We start from the raw sequence: 24,510 nt of genomic DNA on the forward strand, positions 1-24,510 counted from the left end.
AAGCCTGGCTAATGAAATAAAATGTAGACATGTTATGTGTAGAAAGAGGAAGATTCAGATAGCAATGTGCGTATTCAACATCATTGACCAACCAACACACACGCAGCAGCCAGAGTGTTCACTCACCCCACCTATCTAATAGCTTTTCTGTCTGCTTCCCTATGACTAATATTTCCATGTGCTATTGTATATTTTGTTTGTAGTTGACACTTTCTGTTTAGTTTAAGCCACAACACAAGAGAATGCTTTCACGGTTCCCACCAGAATCAGCAAGAGTGATTCTGATTGGTGTTTTGCATCCATTAGTAAGAGTGATTCTGCCTGGTGGTGGTTGCCCATGCCTTTAATCCCAGCACCTGGGAAGCAGAGGCAGGCAGATCTCAGTGATTTTGAGGTCAATCTAGTCTACAAGAGCTAGTTCTAGGACAGGCTCCACAGCTACAGAGAAACCCTGTCTTGAAAAAAAAAAAGTGATTCTGATTGGTCCTCAGCAACTATTTCAGCAAAATTTGTTGCTCAGAAAGCAACATGTTCTGAGAATGGGAACAGTCAGAAGCAGAAAAAAAATGTCATTGTAAGCTGAGTCAGGCAGATTCTTGTGAGTTAAAGCCATAACTGGTCAACAGAATGAGTTCCAAGACAGCCAGAACTGTTTCACAGAGAAACTCTGTCTTGAAAGTCAAAAACACCCAACCAAACAAAATTTGGTATTTTCTATTTATTTGTTTGATTGTTTGCTGTGTGTATATGCATGTACATGCCAGTGTAAAAGAAAAGGTCCGTGGGGAAACGTGAGTGAATCAGGTTTCTTTTTAACATGTAAGCTGTGATATTGAACAGAAGCTGCCAGCCTTGGAAGTAATCACCTTTGCCTGCTAAGCCATCTAGTTGACTTAAGACTGTGTTCATTAATTTGAAAGGAAAATTTTGGCAACATTATCAGAAATTCATATTTATTATTTGACACATAAGCATCTATAAAATAATTTTAATCAGAGGATGAAAATTTAATTGAAAATATTAAAGTCATGAGTATGTTAAAATATTTTAATATATCACCATTAACACAACATTTAATCAGCATTTGTTTTTCTGGTGTTTTTAAGTTGACATTTCTTAAAGTATCCTAAAAAGATAGAGGATAGTATAATTCAAATTATATTCATGAGAAACACCAATATCTAGAAAATTATTTTGTTATAATGTTTTCAAGGATGAAATCACTCTAATGTTTCTGGAATATGTAAAATGTTAGGTACTCAGAGTATTAGAATTTGTTGATGAGAAGATGGATCTTAAAGTCAGTACATAGCTAGCAGTTAATAAAATGCTAAAATGCTCAATTAGTGAAGAACCTTTATGTTTATAATAAGCATATTTGCATGCACTAGATAAATATCAATATATAAATCTATGTATTTATTTTTCAAGTCCTCCCTTTTTATGTTTGTGTGTATAGGAGGGTATGCATGCCCCATGGAATGCTGTGAGTGTCAGCAACTTTCCTGTGGGAATCAGTTCTCACCTTCCTCCAGGTAGATTTTAGAAAATGAACTCAGGTCATCACCTTGGCAATAGGTACCTTAATCTGCTAAAGCATCTTGCTAGTCCTGTAACTACATTTAAACAGTTGTGTACTGTAGTCTGTTTTTATTCATCATTTGTTGATGGTGCAAAATAAAATACATTTAAATAATCCCCATTCTTTACAGAAGGGAGGTGTGAGTGATTATGTCAAGAACCTTGAGTTTGTTAGGCAAGGTTCTGTCACTGATTTGGATCATCATCTTTATGCTCTGATTTAAATAACACATATAAAACAAAAGGATAGTGAAAGGTGCAATTACAGTTTTCACTGCGTAGGTAATCATGCTTTTTAGAACTTGAACATTTTCAAATCTTGTCTCATATGCTTACAACAGAGAAAAGTGAGCCAACCCAAGAAGACAATAAAGAAAGACTTCTCAAGAATTAAATGAGCAGGGAAGGAAGACCTTACCAAGGACAGATGATATTTCTACACTGAATGAGACATGGAGACTTCTTTTTCATGTGACCAGTGCAATGTAATAGAACATATCTGACACACTGGCACGTCCAGAGCGGGGAGCCAAAGAAGGCTGGCATGGCTCTAAGTTTTCCAGCATCACCACATCTGAATAAATATCTCTAATGTAAGCCTGCAAATGGTCTACAGAGACTTAACTATTACTTCAAAATACCATTACTCTATGCACAAGGAACTGAACATAAACATGGACACACACAGAGAGACAGACACACACAAATGAAAATTAGCAAGCAACAGGTTTACCCTACCATGCTCTTAGGTATTGCCAATACCAGTCATAGTGTATATATTAAGTAGACTTGCAGGTCTGTATTATGTCCCCCTGAATTCAACCAATTACAGATTTAACCTATTAAAACAACAACAATAGTCACAAGTATATTGAAGATGTATTAATACTTTTCTTTTTTTCTTTCATAAATATCACATTTTAACTATAATTAACACAGCTTTTTACAAACAATTAAGCATCATAAGTAATCTAACTGCAATTTAAATTATAGAGGAGGAAGTGTGATGCTGATAGTCAATACTATGAAAATATATTGAAAGGAATGAGGTGTCCTTCAATTTATTTTTGCAGAGGTCAATGAAGAATCACTTACAAATACAGAGGAATAGCTACCATTAAATAGTAATAAACATCATGAATGAAATAAGAAAATAAAGTACGATCCTGAAAATTTATTATATATCTGAAAATAAAACAAAGAGTTTCAGGTCGGAAGGTACTGTTGCCACAGAACGTTTGTCTCTAAGTATGACTCAAACTATAGCATCAGTTACAGCAGGAGTGAATACATGGCTTTGGGATAAATAATTGGTTAGGTTTATTGGTTTTTTTTTATTTATTTTCTTTTTCCTTTTTTTTCCGTTTTGTTTTCCAAATGCACACAAATAAAAGTGACTTCATACTGAAAAGGCCAAGGTTTCTATGAAACGAATAGTAGAAAAATAAACCCATGACTGTTTTCTGTTTTCCTTGGAGGAAAGGTCTGTGCACAGAGGCCAAGCAATGAGGCCTCCCAGAACTCTGCCAAAGGCCTCTCAGCTGACTTCTGACCTGGGTGACCCAAGGGCTGTGCAGAGCTTACAGAGAAGTCAGGACCTAAGATTCAGATCCCCCGAGAAAGGGAAGAAGGGTGAGGCTGTTTGTGGACTCCACATATTTCTTATTTCTAAGTAATATGTTGAGACAAAAACCAAGGCAGAATCTGGGTGCAATGGTGCTAAATTTAGCTTTAGCTATATTTCTAAGGCATGTTTCACTCTTAGAAGAGGACAGATCTGGCATATCCAGTTCCAGAGAAGAATTTAAAGAGCATTCAAATAATTATTGAATGCAAAATTGGAGGACAGCTCTCATATGTAATAAATGTTTCTCTCAAAGTACCTGATTCTTGTTTAGAAGGTGATATTCAATTTAACAGTCTGCCAAAAGAAAATGAATTCTAGATGCAGAAACTTAATGTTTTCCCAAGCCTCAGCATATTTTCTTATACAATATTCATCTTTCTTTCAGAATTTGTCAGGCTTGCTACGAAACCAACTAGATTCTAACAACAAATCTCTCAGGCATTAAAAATTGTTTCTTTTCAAATAAAGAAAATTGCAGCATTGTCCTATACACTGTTTCTGTTTATCTTGGTATTATATGGTATAGCCAGGGAAACAAAATACAAATGAATTAGAAAAGGAAGAACTCATATATGTGCACTCGATTAAATACATTAAGTCTCTAAAACAGTCTAGACCTGATGGTGTATCCCTTTCTTTAGGCAGAGGCACTAAATCTCTCAGTGGATCGCTGAGAGTTTCGGGCCAGTCTGGTCTACACAGTGAGACTATAGCTCAAAAAGAACTTAAAAACAAAGTGTGTCCAATTACATCCTTCAAAGAGAAAATATATGAATAAGGGGTCATGGGAACTAGAGATGCTGGCTCATTGGTTAAGGGCATTTATTGCTTCTTAGGAAAACCTAGGTTCAATTCACAGAAATCATATGGCATACCACACTGTCTGTAACTCACCTGAGCGAATGGGAGCCCACCAACTCTGGCCTGGCAGCTGGGACAAGCATAGGACCAAACTAGGCCCTCTGAGTGTGTGACTAACTGTTTTGAATGCCTGGGGCTGACTATGGGACCACTGACAGTGTAACCAGGACTTATCCCCAATGCTTGTTCTGGCTTTTGGAACCCATTTTCTTTGGAGGGATACCTTGCTGAGCCTAGATATATTGGAGAGGGCCTTGATCCTTCTTAAAAGTAATGTGCTAGACTTTGGTGACTTTCCATGGAAAACCTTACCCTCTGTGGAGTGAATGGGGGTTGAGGGGAAGGTGGAGTGAGCATGAGGAGGGGAGGGAGTGAAAACTTTGACTGGTATGTAAAATGAGAGAAGATAATTAAAAAAAATGAGTTAATTAATGAATTTAAAAAGAAAATATAAAAAGTTATCTCACAATTTACTGATAGATTTTAAAATTGTATTTGTTTGTGGTTGATGGTAAAAGTATTTAATTATTTCTGTATAATCATTTCCCTTTTAAAAACTGTTTAATGTTATAGTCATCTTATACTTTTCAGAATGGAGATAGGTGAATAAATATATTTATATTTAAGTAATTTAAAGCAAGATAAAATTATTTGATTCCTAAAGATATACCTTTCAAGATTTTCAGTGACACCAATATAGTTACAAATCCTTTCTCCTTGCTATCTTTAAAGTTAAATATACATCAGTTAACCAAATCAGAAATCAAAGATTGTTTTATTATTTCATCATTTCAGACCAGCCTTGCTTGGCTCTGCTACATAAAAGATAAGGATTAAACAAACTTAGTTGTCTCATAGAATCTGGAAGACGGAGTAGAAAAAGTCAGCACACCCAGTGTATTCATCAAATGTTTTCCTCAGTAACTTAACCGTCTTACTTTATCTACATTACTAAACACTCTATCTGTTAATGAAAGCATCTTCTGGGAATCCATATTGAAACAAAAGATCTGTGGAAACATCATATTCCAAACATAACACTTTATGGGGATGTATTTCAGTGGTAAGCCTTGCTCAGCATGAATAAATACCTCCATTTAGTCTTTAGCACAAGCAACAAAACACTTGTGTGGCACACTATAGACTTCATGCATTATTTTATTACTTTATTTTGGGTTTTTATTCTTGAATGATATTTTAATTTGCTTTATAAGCTCTCAGGCATCTTCATGTGCATGTGAAAGTCACTTTTGTGAAAAGCTTATTGCATTTGACACTTCCTGTATAAACTTTATTAATATTTTACAGAATCTTTATAAACTAGTAAGTTTATAAAGAATCCATAGATACTAGTCAATCTGGCTTAATCATATAATATAAGAAAGGCCATCCTGGTTACTGTTGAGATACCTTCATCACTAGTAAATATACATATGCACATTTTGGAATGCCTTGTATTGTTAGTTTTTACATAATCCATTTCCTTTCACCATTCTCCTTTTACAGAATTAGAATAACCTGTTGAGATATTAGGGCTTCTGTATTTTAAGTGACAACAAGGATTTGAACAGGCATCTCTCTCTGATTTTAATGATGGTTTCTCTAGAAGAATATCACCTCCTTACAAATAAACACACACACACACACACACACATATGAAGTTGTACCATAATAAAAGCAATATATAGCAAGCCAACCGCTAATATCAAATTAAATGGAGAGAAACTCAAAGCCATTCCACTAAAATCAGGAACAAGATAAGGCTGTCCACTCTCACCATATCTCTTCAACATAGTGCTTGAAGTTCTATCAATAGCAATAAGACAACATAAGGAGATCAAGGGGATTCAAATTGGAAAGAAAGAAGTCAAATTTTTTGTTATTTGCAGATGATATGATAGTGTACTTTAGTGACCCCAAAAACTCTACCAAAGAACTCCTACAGCTGATAAATACCTTCAGTGATGTGGCAGGATACAAGATCAACTAAAAAAAAAAAATCAGTACCCTCTTATACACAAAAGACAGAGAAGCAGAGAGTGAAATCAGAGAAATTTCACCTTTTACGATAGCCACAAATAGCACAAAGTATCTTTGGGTAACTCTAACCAAGGAAGTGAAAGATCTATTTGACAAGAACTTTAAGGCATTGAAGAAAGAAATTGAAGAGGACACCAGAAAATGGAAGGATCTGCCAGGCTCTTGGATGGGTAGGATCAACATAGTAAAAATGGCAATTCTACCAAAGGCAATCTATAAATTCGATGCAATCCTCATTAAAATCCCAACAACATTCTTCACAGACATTGAGAAAACAATAATCAATTTTACATGAGAAAACAAAAAACCCAGGATAGCCAAAACAATCTTATACAATAAAGGAACTTCTGGAGGAATTACCATCCCTGATTTCAAACTGTATTACAGAGCTACAGTAATGAAAACAGCTTGACAGTGCCATAAATACAGAAAAGTCGACCAATGGAATCAAATAGAAGACCCGGATATTAACCCACAAACCTACGAACACCTGATTTTCGACAAAGGAGCTAAAAGTATACAATGGAAGAAAAAAAGAATTTTCAACAAAAGGTGCTGGCATAACTGGATGTCAACCTGTAGAAGAATGAAAATAGATCCATATCTATCACCATGCACAAAAATCAAGTCCAAATGGATTAAAGACCTCAATATAAATCCAACCTCATTGAACCTGATAGAAGAGAAAGTGGGAAGTAGACTGCAACACATGCGCACAGGAGACCACTTCCTACATATAACCCCAGTAGCACAGACAATAAAGGCAACATTGAATAAATGGGACTTCCTGAACCTGAGAAGCTTCTGTAAAGCAAAGGATACTGTAAGACAGTAAGGCATCCTACTAAATGGGAGAATTATCTTAACCACCCCACATCAAACAAAGGTCTGATCTCCAAAATATATAAAGAACTCAAGAAACTAGACTTTAAAATACTAATTAACCCAATTCAAAAATGGGGTACTGAACTGAACAGAATTCTCAACAGAAGAAGTTCAAATGGCCAAGAGACACTTAAGGTCATGTTCAACTTCCTTAGTGATCAGGGAAATGCAAATCAAAACAACTTTGAGATACCATCTTACACCTGTCAGAATGGCTAAAATTGAAAATACCAATGATAGCCTTTGCTGGAGAGGATGTGGAGTAAGGGGGAACACTCATCCATTGCTTGTGCAACCACTTTGGAAATCAGTGTGGCTGTTTCTCAGGAAATTCACAACCAACCTACCCCAGGATTCAGCAATACCCTCTTGGGAATATACCCAGGAGATGCCCAATCATACTACAAAAGCATTTGTTCAACTATGTTCATAGCAGCATTATTTGTAATAGCCAGAACCTGGAAACAACCTAGATGCCCTTCAATGGAAGAATGGATAGAGAAAGTGTGGAATATATACGCATTAGAGTACTTCTCAGCGGTAAAAAACAATGACTTCTCGAATTTTGCATGCAAATGGATGGAAATAGAAAATACTATCTTGAGTGAGATAACCCAGACCAAAAACGATGAATATGGTATGTACCCTAGCCATAAACAAAAGATACTTATCCTATAGTTCACAAGTCTAGAGAAGCCAAATAACAAGGTGAACCCAAAGAAAAACATATATAGATCCTCCTGTAAATTGGAAGCAAACAAGATTGCAGGGCAAAAGTTATGAGCATGGAGGTGGAGGTAGGGGTGGGAGTGAGGTTGAGGGAAAGGGGAGAGGGAAGGGATAAGGGAAAAACTGGCAACAGCTTGGAGGAGTGGGAAGGTGGAGATGGAGGAAGGGCGGATATAGGAGCAGGGAAGAAGATATCTACATTAAGGGAGCCATTTTAGGGTTGGGAAGAGACTTGGCTCTAGAGAGGATCCCAGGTGTCCACTGGGATGTCCCCAGTTAGGTCCTTGGGCAGCAGAGCAGAGGGTGCCTGAATTGTCCTTGCCCCACTACCACACTGATGATTATCTCGAATATCACCATAGAATCTTCGTCTGGTGACAGATGGAGATATAGATCAGAGGAATGGATTGAGTTTCCAAGGTCCAGTTGAAGGGCAGAAGGAGGGAGAGGATGAGCAAGGAAGTCAGGAACGAGGGCTTAGTCCACCAACTGAGGTAGTGTGCCTGTTCTAAAGGAAGCTCACCAAATCCAGCTGGACCTGGTCTGAATGAGCATGTGATCAAACCGGACTCTCTGACTGTGGCTGACAATGGGGGCTGACTGAGAAGCCATTGAAAAAGGCAGTGGGACTTGTTTTTACAGCATGTTCTGGCTTTTTGGGACACTAGTCTATTTGGATGCAAAGCTCCCTAGGCCTGGGTGTAGGGGGGAGGGCCTTAGACTTCCCACAGGGCAGGATTCCCTGCCTCCTCTCAAGCAGGGTGGGGGAGGGAAGAGGGGGTGTGCAGGAGCAGGAAGCGATTGAAAGGAGGGAAGGAATTGTAAATAATTGAATGGAAAAATAAAAATAAAAAATAACTAACTAAATAAACTATGTATATACTAATAAAGCAAATATTTGAATTCCCTAAAAAAGAAAGAAAAATTCATATTCTTGCAAGCAATCTAGCTCACCATACTCATTATTCTCATATATTTTATTCTCCAGCAACTACATTACATCACAGTATCTGACAATTACAGTGCTAATGGCTGTATAGAAATCAGGAAATTAAAATAGAATACTATAACTTGTTTTAAAGTAAATATTTGCTTGAATTTTACGATTATATCAGTGTTGGACTGAATATCATAAAAATTCCAAGGAGAACATTGCACTGTTGTTAAGTATTCTGCAGAAATTCATCAAATAGTGCCATATATTAAACATGTAAATATTCAAACTAGCATCTATGTGTCCTTTTGAAAATATCATGATATTTTGGTAATATTGATTCATTATTTATGTTTAAAACATTTGTTTTAGGAAAAATAATACCCTATGCAGATTGACAGCGGTGACTCATAATACATTGTTATTTTATATGTGGAATAAAGCATTTTTAAAGAAGTGGCATTCATTCAGAAGAGCATACATGATGCCTTTTATCTGTCTGTAGTAACTGTGTGTGTGTGTGTGTGTGTGTGTGTGTGAATGTTTCTGTGTGCGTCAGAGCATGAGTGGACACAAGTGTGCGTGTGCATATATGCTTTGTGTATAAGCTAAAGCAGTAAAGAGATCAGATAATCATATTTATCCATTATTTTCAAAACCTATAAATCAAGTTCTTTACATGCACCTATTGTTTTTTTAAATCAAGAAATATGTAGACACAGAATTAAATTCATAATTTATGAATTCCACTGTCAATATACTAATCTGTTCTTATGTGTCATTTTCTGTCTTCAGTGTGAGACTCTCAGATCCGCAAAGGCAGAGCTGCTTCATTACTGCTCTCCCAGAACATCTATCCTCTCACGCTGTGCTTCTTTGTCATAAAATTGAAGTATCATTCCAATATATTCAGCACATCACTCCTATTTTCCAAGCAGATGTTTGAAATCCAGCTTTTATTTCATAAATGATAAACCCAAATTAATATAATATGTAAAGACTTATAAGCAGCAACTGCACACTGTAAAAAGAGTTTAATGCTTTCTTTAATTTTTGTATCATTTTTAACAAAGCTGTGTGTGTATATTGTTAGTTTATGTACATTGCATTATTCAAATTCAGTCATGGTAAAAGAACAGTTGTGGGTAGATCTAGAATCACATACCTTTGTTATTGTCCATCCCCCCTACTGCATATAGAGTTCCAACTGTAGATTTTCTGGGCTTAGTTCTTGGGCTTTGCATTAAAGTTCTTCTTTCTGGCAATAGATGGTATTTCATTGCTTCCAGAATCAGCTTTTGGCATTCCAAATCATTCTTGAATAGTGCATGGTTTTCAAGGTCAGCAAGTATCTGTAAAGAGTGCACAGACACTGTTAATACTGCTTCCTAAATTGGTGAGTATATGTTCTATGTACTGACATTGAAGGGTGATTCCTTGTCATTTCTCTTACCTTTGGATCACAGTAAATTAATGACTTATCAGGTATAAAATTTATAAATAAACAAAAAGCAAACATATATCTTTCCTTTCGTATTTTTCCTTGTAAATTTAGACACTTGATCTAAATAGTTAAATGTGGGGTTGCCTTATGTTAATGATTTGACTCCTTATATAAATTCAGCAATCTTCCAGTTTTGATATATGTGGAAAAGGTCATTTATAATGAAATGGTTGGATCTAATACTATTGTCACTAAAGTGACTTTTAACAATTTTGATGGATTAATTTAAGTTTAAAATAATTCTGTGTTCTTATTTTTATTGAAAAGCAAAACTTCAGATGAAAATAGAGGAATAATTAACAACAAATTATTAGTAACTTCATTTTTAGCTTTAAAAATATTATCAAAGAAAAAAACAAAAAAATATTATCCAAGTTGGTCATTGATATTCTTCTAATTTCCTTAGTTTTGCTCCCTTAAAATACATTAAAATGTATATGACATAGCTTATTATTCTTTAACTATTACAGTTTGTTAAGCGTAAACATATATTAATGTATGAATTGGACAAAGTTTTTGATAATATATTTGTTTGATTTTTTGTTTTAGCATTGTTGACAATACTTACAATGATTATTTTTATTGCTTCACTTATACAGATACCACTTTAGAATATTAAACGATTTTATATATTTTAATAATTTAACAAGATAAAATAGATTTTTGTTTTTTTATAATATAACAGTTTTATTAAGTATATATAATCTAATTAATAAGAAAAGTAGGAAAATACAACACAAGAATTTGAGTTACACAAAATTACACGTAGTCTTTTTAAAATATCTTAAATTGCATAAATATGTGAATCCAAATATTATTAATACACTCCTAAACATAAGAAAATATTTATTTCCAACCTCTTAATAAAAGAGGATTATTACTATAATGACATATGCCCCCAGTAACCCTAGATTATCTAGGATTTTTAACTTGAAGCAGAGTTGTATTTTCTGAGAACGTTTTTCTGCATGCAATGAGTAGATCATGTTATTTATGTCTTAAAAATCTGTTTATTTTGTGATCACACATGTATATCTATCTTTGTTGTACCCTTTCAGCATCTCTGCAATGAAGCAGACTTGATTTTGCCGAAGATCTTTTTGATATATTCTTTAATTAAACTTGCAAGAATTTTACTGAGGACTTTTTCCTCTACATTTCATCACTGACATTAGCCTGCAATTTTCTTTTTCTCATGGGTCTTTTTCTTGTTTTAATATAAGGGTAATATTGGCTTCAAAAATGGAAATATTCATTCCTTTTCTTCTTACTAAGTAATGAGAAAAATTGTTAATTTCTCTTTAAAGATTTGGTAGAATTCTGTGCCTTACTCATCTGTGTATTGGCACTTTTTATTTAGGAGACATTTTAATTAAAGCTCCCATCTTAGTAAATGATATGGGTTTATTTAAGCTATGAAATGCACAGAAAAATAGATGAAGCTGCAAGCAGTCATCTTGTGTGAGAGAACCCAGTTCCAGAGAGAAAACCCTCACATCTTATTTTTCTTTTGGACATTTTATTTCCACAAATTAATGCATGTCTTCACTCATCTGAAAAACATCTATTTGCAATAGGTGCTGATTAACACAGAAACAATTAACATTAAGAAAGGACAGGTGCAGAGAATAAGATTCATTAAGCGTGCATCTCTATCACACCTTCCTTACCAAGGTTCAAGGATAATAGACTAATTAGAATCTGGAATGAATAGTGGAGACACAGACAATGGAAGATTACAAGGAAATAGTGTTTTCTGAATACAGCAAGGAAACTGTACTTATGACCTCAAACGCACCCATATCAAACACTCACAACCACCACCACCACCAACAACAAAAAACAAAATAGGAATCAACAAGGATTGGTCATTTGTATCTCTGAACATCAGTGGTCTCAATGCCCCAACAGAATAACAGAATGAGTGCATAATCAGGATCTGTCTTCTGATGCATCCAAGAAACATATGTCAACATCATCTCCCTTTAAAACCTTGGGAAAAGATATTCCAAGAAAATGGTCCTAAGAAGTAAGCTGGTTTAGCAACTTTAATATCTAGCAAATAGTCTTCAAGCCAAAACAAATCAAAAGATACTCATCAAAGAAAAATTCACCAAGATGATACTCCAAGTCCTAATATTTATGCTGCAAATAAACACAAGGGTACCCGAGTTTGCAAAGAACCTCTACTACAGTTTAACCACATGTTGAGACTCCCACACTTATATCGGGAGCTTTTATTATCCCACTCTCACCAATTGACAGATCATAGCCAGATGATTTGGGCCCAAAATACTACTAAATGTTCAAAGAAGAGTTATTGCAAATATTTGTCAGATTATTCCACAAAATCAAAATTGAAAAAAAAAAACATAGCTTAATTACTTTCATGACAGCATTATCCTGATTCCTCAAGTATATAAAGTCCCAACAATGAAGGAAAATTACAAGCTAATTTTCCTTAATCTCATAGGTGCAAAAATAGTCAGTAAAATATTTGAACCAAATCCATGAACAAAAAAAAAAAGATCATAGTTTTTGATTTGGTTCCATCGGTCCTCCTGTCTGTTTTTATGCCAATACCAGGCTGTTTTCAGTATTGTAGGTCTGGAGAAGAATTTGCAGTCAGGGATTGTGATGCATCCAGTTCTTTTATTGTACAGGCTTGTATTGGCTGTCCTCGGTTTTTTGCTTTTCCATATTAAGTTGAGTGCTGTACTTTCGAGGTCTGTGAAGAATTTTGCTGGCATTTTGATGGTCATTACATTTAATCTATAGATTGCTTTTGGTAGGATTGCCATTTTTACTATGTTAATTCTACCTACCCAAGAACATGGGAAATATTTCCACTTTCTGGTGTCTTCTTCAATTTCTTACTTCAAAGATTTAAAGTTCTTGTAATATAAGTCTTCCAGTTGTTTGGTTAGAGTAACTCTGAGATATTTTATGTTATTTGTGGTTATTGTGAAGGGTAATATTTTCTGACTTCTTTATCAGCCCATTTATCATCTGTGTATAGGAGGGCTACTGATATTTTTAGTTAATGTTGTATCCTGCTACACTACTGAAAGTGTTTATGAGTCATAGAAGACTGAACTATCATTATATTCGCTTCCTCCTGCAGCTGATGGTAAGAAATCCAACAGCTGACAGCTAGGTATTACACACCACACACACACAAGGAGAGGGAGAGAGAGAGACGAATAGAGGGAGAGAGAGACAGAACACAGAGAGAAAACAGAGATAGAGAGAGATAAAACACAGAGAAAAAACAGAGAGAGAGAAAATAGAAAGAGAGAGAGAAAGAGAGAGAGAGAGAGAGAGAGAGAGAGAGAGAGAGAGAGAGAGAGAGAGAGAGAGAGAGGCAGATAGACAAAAAGACAGAAAGTCCAACAGAGACATACAGAGAGACCTTGGAACACTCAGTCATAAATGGGATATTGCCAACTAATCCCTTCCCTCAGAGCTCAGGTAACCCCTTGGCAGAGGAGGCAGAAAGAGTATAAGACAGATAGTCAATAGACTATGTTCTATGTCAGCTGAGCAAATCTCATATGAACTCACAGAAACTGAAACAGCAATCACAGGGCCTGCATGGGTCTGAGCATGTTGCTGTTTTTCAGTTTAGTGTTTCTGTGGTACTCTTGCATATGCGAATGAGTTGGTCTTTGATTACTTCATCTACTTTTGGGTCATTTTCCTTCTGTTGGTTGTCCTCGTCAAACTGTAATGTGATAGTTTCTGTTTAATCTTATAACAGTTTAGTTTTTGTTGTTTTGTTGTTTAGGATAGGTAAATTGAACCTGAACAGTTTAAGTCTTTTCATTTTTACAGTACTTTGTTTAGTAATGCTGGGGATTAAACCTAGAATTTCATGTAGGCAAGGAAAACATGACATTAAATGAGCCAAATTACCTCTTTAACAGATAGATTTTTTTCGTTGTACAATCAATAATATTTTAATTTTCTGGAATGCAAAAATAAACAGACAAAATCATTTTTAAGTCTTATCTTGATAAGTGTTCTCTTCATAATAATTTCTTCTTCTGGATTTAGAATTTATAAAATAAATTTCATTAATATTAGTGTAGCATTCATTTGAGAACTTGAAATCATATAGAGGTTCTTAGGTTTTCTATTTGAAATAAATGCATAGACCGTTTGATAAAATGTTGTCATAGCCCATAAACTGCAGTGAATGATTTCTGTTTTATTATACTAGAATAGGTATGATGCAAAGAAAATATTTTAAAACTTTTATAGTGTGCAGTTTCCCAAGCATTCCCTAGAAAATATGCGATATCATTTATTTTAAATATACCTTGGACCTGTTATTGTAAGATGATGGTTAGAGGATTCAGTCAGTGTTCACCAAACTAAGGACAACCCAGTAAGTATCACGTAGGTATAGTTGCCCCTTTTTACAAGGGTAAAAACGCTCTTCCTTGTGTCTAGAATAATTTTCCCTATGTGTCCACCTTTCAGCTCTATCTATGCTCCCAGACAAAGTGAACAGACAGAAATACTGGAAGCTTCCAGTATTCCTTAGTTTACCAGTGCTACGTTTTCATCAAGGACTTTCCCAGTGTCTTCTGGACTGACACAGCCTAGACTCCTATAGAAGAAACCAGCTTACCCATAGGAAGACTCTCTCTTTGCAGCCTGCTTGATACTCAGCTCCTCTAAGCGAGTAGATTCTCACATTGCATTCTGAGTTCTATTAGCCTCCATGGAAAACAATCTAATGAAGCAAACAGTGTCTTGTCTAACTAACTTGGGGATCTTCTATATATGTTAAAATAAATGAAAAAAAGCAGAAACAAAAGAGGTTTCATTTTCTCTCAATTCAAACTGACTTGTAAAGCTTATTACAGAGACATCTGAAAAAGTCTACCTCCAGTATTTCAAGAAACAAGGAGACACTTTATATGAAAAAGAAGCGGGTTCATTAATTTTATTCAAATATAGAAATATCTGATTCCCTTTAGTTGATACATAATTGGAAAACTTGCAATCCCAATAAGAATAGTAATGACATAATCAAAGCAAGTAGTGTTCAGAAAATTAACCCAAATGAGAGTTTTTATTACTCACAATTGAATTGGATTTTATGCTGCTATAATTAATGATTAACATTTATTTATTGACGCTGAATTTATTGTTTCACAGTGAGAAAGCTCAGAAATTCTAAAGCTGAAATAAATCAACCTGTGCTCTGTACGAACTTTACTCCACCTTGGACTCATTTATCCCAATAAATTATAGAACACTCACACATTCATTCTGTAAATTTCGGTCAGTAGCTGCTTTGTCCTAGTGCCAACAAAGGTCCACAATTTCTGCATATTAATTTTCCACCACCATGTTCAAGTAGACCATCCTTTCCCACTTGAATGTCTTTCTTAAACTGATCCATGTTTAGGCTACAATGGAAACATCACTATTTATTGATAGACATTGTTCAGTATCTTCAGGTTACCCTGCCAATCATTGTCGAACGGTATTTTCCTCTTCTTATTTATCCACAGGTCCTCAATATTTTAATGCACATAAATTTGAGGGGAACAATTTACATCTTCTAATCAATTTCTATTAGAATAAACTGTCTTCAATTAAGGCCTTTGCATCACTCTTACCTCCCCAATCTCTCTCCTTTCATTCTAACATGAACCTTTCCCTATTAGGCTTTAATAAACATTACAAAATTTTTTGAAAGCACTTTGGCTCTCTATAGTTTAATTAAATATTAATCTAATGATGCAAAAGATTAAAAAATGCTGACATCAATAATTCCAGGACTTATTTCTTTATTATGCATATCATCATCACTGGACAGTTTCAAGAACATTCTCTCATAAATATAGAGATATTAATTTAAAAAATTAAGTGTTTTGCTCACCATGTTTGAATTCAAAATAAAAGAGTAAGTAAAGTGAATGATAATTTATAAATTATCATTTACTCATTGGTTGTAGATAATTTATTCACAACTGAAGTCTGAATATCTACTTTATCCAAAGTATTCAAAATCACTTCTCAAATTTGATACTAAATTATTATCAAAAATATTTCTAGACATTAAGAAAAATGTCTGTGATTGACCAATAAAATGTATATTGGTCATTTCAAACCATATTCAATGAGAATATAACTTATCAAAGTTCTGTACCTCTATAATTAATCTCCCAGCTTAAACATTAACAAATGGAAATATTTTAGTATTAAAGCTATCATTTCTCACTATTATATTTCCATTCCAAATTTACCTTTACTGATCTATTATTAAATTATCCACTGTTTTGAGGAAGATTAGTTATTTAAATTCACCACTGTGAAATCATAAGAAACAATGAGAGAATATTACTAAAGTCTATCAATAAGTGTTTTGATTCAGTTTGCTATATTTGTTAATGTAATTTCAGAATACATTATCTGAATAATATACTGCAGAAATAAATAAGTTTGTGTGTTTCTTATATTTATATGTATATTTCTCATTTATCCACTATTTGCATTAAAAGCAAAATTGAAGAGAACTTTTTATATCACCTATTTTATGTATAAACTGTTCTTCAAGCAGATAATTGGAAAAGAACTTATTGCAGGTGTGCAAATTCATCAAGATTAACCAATGTGCTTATGCCTCCTTTGCTCTTGAATAAAAACGCTTCTGATCGAAAACACTGAACTTTTAATTCATTTTTATCACCTCCTTATGGAAAACACCACAAAATCAGAAAAACTGTCAATTTGTGCTCTGTGAGACACTATGAAAGAGATGTTGGTATGCAATAACCCAAAACTAAATGAGGATTCTTGTTTTACATGAAGTAGCAAATATTAGCATGTTAAATGCAGTGAGATGTTTAAGCCTCATTATTTCCTCAGCAATAGCTTACCTGAGAGCACTCTCACAATACCACTGTTAAATATTTTGACACTTACTAAAACTGGTATTTTACAAGCATAAATTAGCAAATCTTTATATCAGTGTTGATGATTTTTGCTTCCAGTAGGACTACTTTCTGTTTTGTGAAGATCTGTATACACTGCAATGTATCTGCCCACTATTGCTGTCCATCTAACTCTAATCCTAATCCTCATCACCAATTTAATCATCCCCAAACTGAGTACTAACCCTACTCTGGCAGGGAGATGAATCAATTTGTGAATGACCAATGCATTATATTCACAAGTAACTATGATAGTCCTGTCAAGTGCAAATGTTCTTAGAAAAAAAGAGCCAAGGGTTTCCTTCCCTTCAGTCACATTTTATTTCAAGTTGTTCATTTGAATGATATAAGGAACCATGAAATGCTGATATTAATATGAAGGGCAGCATTTATAGATACTGCTTCCTCATTCACATTTGGAACACTTGATTCTTTCATTTCATGAACAATGCATGCTATGTATTAAACATTATTTTTCTTCAGTCTTATCATTTTTAAGCATACCCTTTTAATTTGACTCACACTAATTATAAGGTAGCCATGTATTTTGCTTTTCTCATTTCACCGAGGGGAGATGGGTAAAGAATTTCAATCGCTTCATATTTGCAGATTTCAGCTTTCTTTAGATTTATTCTGATCAAAGCCTTATATTTCTCTTTTGATCATCATCAGCAAAATCACCTTCTGTGAAAACATCAAGGTGGATGCATCTTGCAAGTCAATAAGAGATTGAAATTATCCTCCCTCACAATGTTAACTTCACTGGGCATGAACTTTTTTGAAGTTTTAAAAGGTTGGATATGAAATCAGCTTTCCAAACATTTCTTCTAGAAAGAAAAATTCAAGGGTATATTTGAATACAAGGTTATTCATCTTCATACTAGAGATTCTAATTAATTTGGAATGTGTTAAATCATATGCAAAGTGAGAACTTTATAACATAATAGAACGTGTGGTTATTATTTTATAATTGTTACATTTAAGTCAAAGTTTATCAGATTGTTTGAATGAATGTCAGTTTATTTCTTACTCTGATAGCACAGGTTTTGTTTACTGTTCTCACAATGAAATATAAATCAAACTACAAACACTTCCACTTTTTATGCATTCCCCTCATTCTTGCATGTCCAAGTGACTAAAAGTCTGAATGCAACTATCTCGGTTTAATACGTATGACTTCCATAAAGATGACTGTTTATAGTGGACTTCACCACAGTACTGGAGAGCAGATTTTTTTTCCAAAGAAGAAAGGTTTATTTTGGTTCTCAGATTTGGAGGCCTCAAGCCACCATCACACATCTCGCTCTGAGCCCGAGTGGCAAGGCAGAGTGTCAGGGTGAGGAGTATGTCCAGCAAAACTGTTCATTATGGCACACAAGGCAAGGAACAAGACAATGAGGAAGGGTTCCAGAGCAAGCCATAGGCATGAAGGATGGCCACCGGGGACTTTTTCCCTCCAACTGTGCCTGCTTCTGGAAATTTCCACCAACTTTTATTAATGCCATCAGTTGTGAATCATCAAAGCATTACCTCACAGGTGAAGCCTGCCCAGAGAGTGGATTTGGTAAGCTCTTAACAATGGGAAGAGTTCTCTCCCAGTACCCATTAATTTTCAGTAGTTTCTTGGGCAGTGATGGAACTTTCTGTTCACCTCTTCTTCTACCTGTGTAGGATTGTGTCTGCTTTGAGCTTGGGCAACTTTATTCACGTTTTCGCCACTGTGTATTCATCTAACAACTTTGCAGTAGATGTTGTTTAAGACAGAGAATCCCAGCTATGCAGAGAATAAGAGCAGGCTGAATGAAAAGCCTTAAGTTGGACAGCTATATCCCACTTTCTCTCTCAAGATGTAGCAGTCATTGTGGAGGAAATGGAGGGGAAAAAAAAAAGAGTGTGTATCCAGAGTGAGTGGATGAATACAAGTAAGTATACACAGCGGCTTCTGGACAAAGCAGGGCAGTAGCACGCATGAACTCACAACGGCTATGACGGGACCTACGCAAGCACAAATGAGCCCAATTAAATTGCAGCATGAAGAGGGCAAATAAGCACAAAGTCCCGCCCATAGAGGAGGAGTTTTGAAAGATTGATAGCTGTTGGGATATGGAGAATCAGCTCTCTTTATGTGTGTAGCCTCTGCAGTTTGACCACATTTCATAAAAGTAAAGCCCTCTTACAAGGATTAAATACCTACCCCAAAGGAAACTGATAGGGGAAGTAAGGAAACTGAGGGGGGTGGGTAAGTATTGGGGATGTGAGGGACGGGTGAATATGATGAAAATACACTGGATATAATTCTCAAAAAAAACATTTAAAAGGATGCACACGAAAAGAGACAAAGTCAGTACTCAGAGGGAAAAAAAAAGAGATATTGAGATTTTCTTTATCAGTATGGCTATAGGATAGGGTCATTTCAGGTTCTCTGTCCTCAGCTGCCCCAGGAACTAACTGGTGACATCGCCCTGGGCACCTGGGAGCACCAAATCTCTTGCCAACCCTAAGATGGCTTCCTTAATTAAGATGTGTGCTTCCCTGCTCCCCTATCCGACCTTCCTTTATCCCAAACATCCCGTTTCCCAAGTCCCCCCCAACCTCCCCTTCTCACTTTTCTCTCCCCATCTCCCCTTACCTCCCTCCCTCCCCTCCCCCAAGATCCCATTTTTTGCCCGGCAATCTTGTCTACTTCCCATAATCAGGAGGATAGCTATATGTTTTTCTTTGGGATCACCTTCTTATTTAGCTTCTTTAGGAGATCAAATTATAGACTCACTGACCTTTATTTATCTCTAGAAACCAATTATGAGTGAGTACATCCCATGTTCATCTTTTTGGGTCTGGGTTACCTCACTCAGGATAGTGTGTTCTATTTCCATCCATTTGCATGCAATCTGGAGATGGATGGAGATAGAGACAGAGACCCACACTGGAGCACCGGACTGAGCTCCCAAAGTCCCAAGGAGGAGCAGAAGGAGGGAAAATATGAGCAAAGAAGTCAGGACCACGAGGGGTGCACCCACCCACGGAGACAGTGGGGCTGATCTATTGTGAGCTCACCAAGGCCAGCTGGACTGCGACTGAAAAAGCAAGGGATAAAACCGGACTCTCTGAATATGGCGGACAATGAGGGCTGCTGAGAAGCCAAGGACAATGGCACTGGGTTTTGATCCTACTTCATGTTCTGGCTTTGTGGGAGCCTAGCCAGTTTGGATGTCCACCTTCCTAGACCAGGATGGAGCGGGGAGGACTTTGGACTTTCCACAGGGCAGGGAACCCTGACTGCCCCTCAGACTGGAGAGGGAGGGGGGGAGGAGGGGGGGGGGAGAGAATTGGGGGGGGGGGAGGGAAATAGGAGGCGGGGAGGAGGCGGAAATCTTTTTTTTTTTTCAATAAAAAATTATATTTAAAAAAAAGAGATAGTCTTTAAAGAGAAAACACATCCTTTGGAGTTTTCTTCAGAACAGAAGGTCATGAAAATCACTTGGCTCTCCAGAAAACCTTATGGTGCTATGAAATTTCTTTGTCATTTATTCTGCAATAGACTATTTGTCTGCCAGTATTTACCTATGTGTTAGCACATATTTAAAATTTCAAAGATTAACGTGAGTGCATATTAACATGAGATAAATCTAAAGGTCAGGCTTAGTTTGTATCTTTTATTTTTATAATGGAAAGTGTTACAATTGACTGTTCACTGAAAGCTGATTTGGCTGTTCATTTTTGTTATTTTCCGTCCCCTAAATTCTCACCTCTTACTTATCTCTCTGATTTCTCAACTGATTTGGAAAAGAGAATGGTACTTATGCAGAATGTAGTAAATTGGAAAGTTGTTTAATGGTTCAGAAACCTTTCATAGATGACTGAATTGAGAATAACACATTCATTATTATTTATGACTCTATTTCCAGGTCTGTATAAGTCAGTTTATTGAATTCATTGAATGACCTGTTTTTTTTTTTTTTCATGTTTAGGAAGCAAAATGGACATGTGAACTTGTGGAGGTAGACTCCTATAAATGAAAGAGAGCCAATGCTTTTAAATAAAAGATTGTACAAAACACATTTCATTTAGGATAATTTACTCTAATTGAAAATATGTGTTTTCTATATCTGTAATTTAAAGAATTCTACAACTTTAAAACAACAATATGGCTTTTTATGATGGTCATAATCTGCAATCTGTGTTTTTTTTACCATAAATTTGTCATATATAATAACAACGATCTTCAGAATACCAGGGAGTACAAGAGTTAGAATGCCAGAGTCAGGGATAGTTTCATGTTTCTCTTGGTGAGTGTGTGTGTTATCTTGTTTCCTATTTGACATGTAGTTAGAGTACTTTAGCTGTTCACCATCATTTCTACTCTGAATATCAAGATACTTTCAACATGGGCCAAATGTCGTGGTATAAATTCAAGGGATCAGTGGCTTTATCTATCTATCTATCTATCTATCTATCTATCTATCTATCTATCTATCATCTATCTATCTATCTATCTATCTATCTATCTATCTATCTATCATCTATCTATCTGTTCGTTTATTTAATATTTCTGCCTCCTCCCCGCCACCGCCTCCCATTTCCCTCCTCCTCCCCCATCAAGTCCCCCTCCCTTGTCAGTCCAAAGAGCAATCCTTCCTGAGTAGATTCCTGCCCTGTGGGAAGTCCAAGGACCACCCACCTCCGTCCAGGTCTAGTAAGGTGAACATCCAAACTGCCTAGGCTCCCACAAAGCCAATACGTGCAGTAGGATCAAAAACCCATTGCCATTGTTCTTGAGTTCTCAGTAGTCCTCATTGTCTGCTATGTTCAGCAAGACCAATTTTAACCCAGGCTTTTTCAGACCCAGGCCAGCTATTCTTGGTGAGTTCCTGATAGAACATCCCCATTATCTCAGTGTGTGGGTGCACCCCTCGCTGTCCTGAGTTCCTTGCTTGTGCTCTCTCTCCTTCTGCTCCTGATTTGGACCTTGAGATTTCAGTCCGGTGCTCCAATGTGGGTCTCTGTCTCTGTCTCCTTTCATTGCCTGATGAAGGTTAATATTCAGGAGGATGCCTATATGTTTTTCTTTGGGTTCACCTTCTTATTTAGCTTTTCTCATATCACGAATTATAGGCTCAATGTCCTTTATTTATGGCTAGAAACCAAATATGAAATTATTTTAAACTTTACTTGTATAGACTTTGAGATATTATTTAAGAATTAATATTTCCACAGATCCAGAGACGGTAACAAGGAGGGCTCAAAAGGGTATGAGAATCTACTCAGGAAGGAATGTCTCATGCATGTCACATACTTTTTGTTAGATATTTTTTTATGTGACAACATTTATTAAGTACATTTTAAATGACAAAGATATAAATAAATATTTTAATTTTAGACTATTATTGAAATAACATCTTCTATTTGGGCCACCTGTAAGCATTTTCCATTTAATTATGATAATACTATGCATTCTTATCTCTTCTGATAGTCATTAACTTTCTTGCTCTATTTATAGCCAGTTAGGTTTATTTACATTGGTCCACTGCTGTCATTAGGTTGTGTACAATAAATGCAGAAAGTGCCTATATTGGAAGATATATGCTGAGGAAGGACTTTAGCAGACTTCACACTGGGTGACTTAATGTTTTTCAGGCTAAGCTTCTAAAACATGGACTGACTGAAAGAGAAAGGGAATCTAACCCATTTAAACAGTTTCTTTTGCCAGCAGCTGCTATTAGAAGCTCTGCCAATGGGGAGCTACTGATCCAACCTCTAAGATTGTTAACTTATTTAGGTGTTTCCTCTCTCTCGGTCCCTGTCATGAATGTGGGTTTCTGTCACCTGTTATTTCCACTCTTTGGCTAGTGTCCCATACAAAGCAATTGCTGCTCTGGTTTCCAGGCAGTCTCGATATGAACCCTGGGGTTGTGAAGAGAGCAACTGTTCGTTATGTTGGTATAGAGCTACTGTGTTCTTTAGAGTTAACTTGCTATTTCGCAAAGCTTCCTCATTTAAATTTGTTACAGATCATTTTCTTTTATTGTAAACATTCCCTGATGAAATTTAAGTCTGCAAGCATGCTTGTGCTTGAGTTTTATTTCTTACTGAAGATATAGTGCTAAATTTGCCCCATGCAGAGACATTTTCTGGTCATTTATTTTTGTTAATTTTGGAGACTGCAGAAATGCTTCAGTCAGAAAGTTTCTGTACCAGAACTTGAAGACCACATTTTGATATTCAAAACCCAATAAAATGGTATGATCCTGTTTGTTTGGAACATTACAGTGTGAGAGGCACAGAAATCACGTTCCCAGAACTCACAGATCATAAAGAGGCATGGGAGACCTCCAAATTCATTGAGATACCCTGTCCCAAAAAGTAATGCAGAGAGAATTGGAGGTAAATATCCAAAGTCAATGCCTGTACATCACACCTTTGCACATACACTTGTACTAATAAATGCACATATATTACATCACACACACAATTGTTATAAGAAACAATTTATTTTTCTAGAATCCTTATAGAACATTCTAAAGATTTTAATGGTTTTTCTTTTATAAAAATTCTTCACTATTCCTTTTAGATTTCTAAAATTATATTGCATCCTATTTTAATTTAATCAGACCATGCACAATATATATGATTAAATATTAAATTCTCTTTAAAGTTTAATTGAGAAAAATAATTGGTCTTGCACTGTGTGGCCTCTTGGTAAGTGCTATCTATAATTTTTTAATATACACAGAAATGCTTATTATACAATTTAACTTTTAAGTTAATTTGCATTTACTGAACTGAATTTTGTTTTGCTGATTTACTACACTAGAAAAAATGATTTTTTTAAACATAGCTGTTAAAATTTATTGGTAGTGGTGCTAGAGATGAACTCTGGGTTTTTCACAAAATGGTGAGTACATGTATTGTTCTAGATACTACCTGAGATATTAGGAATGCATTCATAAATCCTTACGCCTCATAAGTCGCATTAGTTAAGATCATATTACCTCAAGAAATTCCTCAAAGTGAGATGATCTACTGCCACTACTTGCTTACTTTCAAACTCATGGCATCTTTTTCCTCCTTAGTTTTAATTATAACAATATGTAGATATGAGCATAGCCTTTTTCATCTTGCCTTTATATTGACAGTTTACACAAGTGTGGTTTTTGCACATTGCCATTTGATTAGTGTAGCTGATATAAATAATGCCCCTGTATCCTCCACGTAATCAAAAAGTTTAGTAGAGCTAGGGAAAATTGAGAATCGGAGAAAAATTAAATCAAATGAGTAAATTAGGGATACTTATGCACAACTACGTAAAAATAGCTGTTTTTTAGTTTTTTAGTTTATGTACATCCATCTTAAGTTCAAGATCAATTGATTTCCAGTAAAAACATTTTTCATTATATAT

The 24,510-nt window shown here is 35.5% G+C and overlaps 1 protein-coding gene across 2 annotated transcripts in view; it reads right to left on the reverse strand.

Moving 5' to 3' along the window:
- Klhl1 (kelch like family member 1) overlaps positions 1–24,510 on the reverse strand; it is a 220,767-nt gene that overhangs the window by 48,661 nt on the left and 147,596 nt on the right. For both annotated transcript variants that reach the window (XM_050144717.1, XM_050144716.1), the window contains one exon: positions 9,823–10,009. In XM_050144717.1, the coding sequence (XP_050000674.1) occupies positions 9,823–10,009 (187 nt within the window). The remainder of the gene's footprint in view (positions 1–9,822; positions 10,010–24,510) is intronic.

The sequence above is a fragment of the Alexandromys fortis genome, unplaced genomic scaffold, assembly GCF_014885135.2.
Source record: "Alexandromys fortis isolate MF-2015 unplaced genomic scaffold, M_Fortis_MF-2015_v1.1 scaffold_43, whole genome shotgun sequence".
Classification (NCBI taxonomy): domain Eukaryota; kingdom Metazoa; phylum Chordata; class Mammalia; order Rodentia; family Cricetidae; genus Alexandromys; species Alexandromys fortis.